This window comes from Talpa europaea (assembly GCF_964194135.1).
Source record: "Talpa europaea genome assembly, chromosome: 15".
In the NCBI taxonomy this organism is placed as follows: Eukaryota; Metazoa; Chordata; class Mammalia; order Eulipotyphla; family Talpidae; genus Talpa; species Talpa europaea.
Genome location: NC_140083.1, coordinates 81237066 through 81240779, shown reverse-complemented (window position 1 = coordinate 81240779; position 3714 = coordinate 81237066). Strand labels below are relative to the sequence as shown.

General features: G+C 35.9%; 1 protein-coding gene across 1 annotated transcript; it reads left to right on the top strand.

Moving 5' to 3' along the window:
- Positions 1-1648: 1648 nt before the first annotated feature.
- On the top strand, positions 1649-2681 carry LOC311184946 (olfactory receptor 6C2-like; the record flags this gene model as incomplete). The annotated part of the gene is made up of 1 exon (XM_084255280.1): positions 1649-2681. The coding sequence occupies one exon, from the start codon at positions 1649-1651 to the stop codon at positions 2600-2602; it is 954 nt and encodes a 317-aa protein (XP_084111406.1). The 3' UTR covers positions 2603-2681.
- Between the last annotated feature and the right edge of the window lie 1033 nt (positions 2682-3714).

The following is a 3714-nucleotide window of genomic DNA, read 5'->3' as shown; positions in this document are numbered from 1 at the left end:
TATAAGTATATCATGGAAGAGACATATCTAGACTATTTAAAGTAGGGTTTATACTGTTTTCTAATGCAAAAAAATTCAAATAAAGTGACTATACTTCATTTAATATTTAAAATAATACATAGGAAAAATCTTTTAAAGTACTGGTCTCTCTAGATGCTGTATATTAGAGAGTTAGGAACTAAGGAAATTCGAAATTAGAGAAAATTATGAAAAAAAATTGAATTGAAATTAGACCATCCATTTAATACTTTCATAGATAGTAATAATATCAATGACTTGATAAAGAAGAGAAGGAATGTGTTTTAGTGAGTCAAACAAAACTGAAATCATTAATCAATAAGGATGTCTGTTGTCCACAAATTCAGCAGGATTCTCTCACTAATTAATCATTCACTGTGAATAGAAAACTCACTGTGTTTTGCACCAAAAATAAAAATGAGTCATTATAGAAAATGAAGCTAAAGCATAAACATTCTAGTAACTCACGGCACATGTGAATCAGGGGATATTGGTCATGACGAGATGGTGTTCATAGATCATTGTAGGTTTCAACATGGCGGTGGAATAGAGTCCTCAACTGCTGTACTGGATGGAGCATCAGAATATTCCAGGTGTTTACAGCTTATCCAGGGGAAAAATAGTTCAAGCATATCAATGAAACACAGCTAAATTTTAGTTTCAAAGTATGGGAAAATTCTGGGAAAAAAATCTTAATGTTCACCAGTGGTTATTCGTGGGGAACAGTCATAACTGTGAGTTAATCTATTTCAAAGGTTAAATAATAAAGAGTAAATTTTTGAAAATGTTTGAAATGATCCTATCAGTCTTTTGTTTTTTAATTTTTAAATTTATATTTATTTTACATCGTAGTTCATTTTTAAACATTTATTTTATCTAATTTTTAATTTTTATGTCATTGTTCATTTTAAACAATATTTGCTTCTCCCCACCCCCTCAGGTGTAGCCCCATAGAATTTCCTTCACATATGCAGGTGTGCACCATCACCTCAGTCCCCTGTGCGCCTCCCTCCCTCCCTCTGATCCCTCTCCCTCCTCCTCCCCTGCAGGATGTCTCTGATTTATAATTGTCTGTTTTTGCTTTGTTGTGTTTTGTCGTTATTATTTTTTAAAACAATGCTTGCTTCCCCCACCTCAGGAGTAGGCCCCATAGAATTTATACTACATTGTTGCTGAAGGAATCCTGAAGCGATTCTGTTACTGCCAATCCACTGGTCATGACTGATTAGCAATTATAGCATTAATTTAATGATACTAATAGTTATTTCTAATGTGATAGATTAAAGAACACCCATGAAAGAAGGGAAGCTAGAGGTTGTTTAAATCTTGAAAATTTTGATTCTGATATGCAATTTCCTGTGTGATGTGTGCATGCAGATCAGCCAATTGCAAAGTAAAATGTGATTCTCTTCATATTGTGCTTGTAATATTTGAGACCCAAGATTTCAAACCAATCAAGTGTCATTGAAAGAGCTAAAAACATGGTTTTCAAATAGTGTCATTAAGTCAAATATATTACATGGCTTCACTTTTCCAAACTAACATCCTTGTCAAGAAAATATTCTTTCCTGTTCTCACTCTCATGTCTCCCAGTTTTACAAGCAGTTTGAGAGGAAGTCAGGAGCCAGGAATGAGAAACCACACAGCGATAACCACCTTCATCCTCCTGGGGTTAACAGATGACCCAGAAATGCAGATTGTGATTTTCATATTTCTATTAATCGCCTACATGTTGAGTGTAACAGGAAACCTGACCATCATCGTCCTTACATTAGTGGATTCCCACCTTAAAACTGCAATGTACTTTTTTCTTCAGAATTTTTCCTTCTTAGAAATTTCATACACTTCTTCCTGCATTCTTAGATTCTTGTACAGTCTATCAACCGGTGATAGGACCATTACCTATAGTGCTTGTCTAACCCAACTATTTTTTATATATGTGATTGCCATAGCACAATTTTTCCTCCTGACCATCATGTCCTATGATCGGTACGTGGCCATCTGCAAACCCCTGCACTATGTGACCATCATGAACCCCAGGTTCTGCAAAACGCTTGTCTTCTGCTGCTGGATGATTGCTTTGTTGCTGATATCCCCACTACTTATTTTGGTATCGGGCCTGGAATTCTGTGGCTCCAATGCCATTGACCACTTTGGCTGTGATGCTAATCCTCTGATGAAGATCGCATGCTCAGATACTGGGCTCTTAGAGCAGATGGTTATTGTCTGTGCTGTGGTGACCTTTATCTTGACCCTCGTGTGTGTGATTTTGTCCTATGCTTATATCGTCAGAACAATTCTAAGGTTCCCATCAGCCCAGCAAAGGAAGAAGGCATTTTCCACCTGCTCTTCCCACATGATTGTGCTTTCCCTTTCTTATGGCAGCTGTATCTTCATGTATACCAGACCTTCATCAAAAGATGACATGACCATGAATAAAAGAATTTCACTATTAAATAATTCCATTTCCCCCATGTTGAACCCATTTATTTATACTCTGAGGAACAAACAAGTGATACAAGCCTTCAATGACTTAGTCACAAAATTGTACCCCTGTCAAGGAAGTAGTGGAAAGTTGAAGTAAGGGTCCATGATAATATTTACTTAAGTTTTCTACCCCATTTTACTTAATGTTATAAATTTCTGCTTCTATTTAATACAAATTGCAAACAAATCACTCTGTACTTCTCCTTACGTACTATCTCAGTTTTTTGAAAACTGTCACATGAATTCAAAGTGTTTAAGAATCAGCAATTATCTGCCTGAATCTCTCTCTCTCTATCTTCCTTTGATAGAGATACTTAAGTGAATAGACACATATCTGCTTTGATGTTGAGAACAACAATATTCTGATCTCATGAGAATATGGTTGTCCCTTGGAAATTGAAGAAAGATCCTAGTAATGGTAAAACATAGTGACAGTTTCTTACAGCTTGAAAATTTCAGAGTGTTTAGCCAGGTTTTAACATGTTTACATTTTCTATACAAAATTTTATTTATCTAGGATTCAATTAATATTTCTTTTTTTTTTCAGGTTAGCACTTTTTTTTTAATTTGTCCTTTTTTTTGAAAAAAGATTTATTTATTTATGCATACAACAGCTGGGATACAGGCCAGCGATGTGGGGGGTTAGAGGATTCACCAGAGGCAGAGTGGGGAATAGAACAGGCAGACTGACTGAAATAAACTGCTGAGGGGAGCAGTGGGCGAGTCAGGAGAGTTCTGCCGCGCCATGTGGGTTGCTCCCACGGGCCGGGGATTGAACTCATGCTGCAGAGGCTGCAGATTGCTTCATAGTGTGGTGCTTAACCCCTTGTGCCACCAATTGAGGAGGCCCTCAATTAATATTTCTTAAAAGGAAAATAAGTTTTAGAATATAAATAGGGTGAATTCTTTCTGTGTGTTCAAAGAACACATAAAATCTTACTGGCATGTACGAAGAGCGGTTTTCAACTATAAAAAATCATTTAAGAAATGAGCTGCTTTGTTTTTCAGATATAAATTTTCTTCTTTCTTTTTAGGAGTATTTTACTCAGGGGAATGTGGACTGACTCCATTACTTCAGCATGTAATGTTTTTGAATGTGATCGCAAAAAAAAGAAATACTAAACCTTTTTTCTGTTTTAGTTTATGTGTCCTGCGAAATATTCCACTCTAGGTATGTTCTTTTTAACTAATGTTTAAAAAATCCTCTCT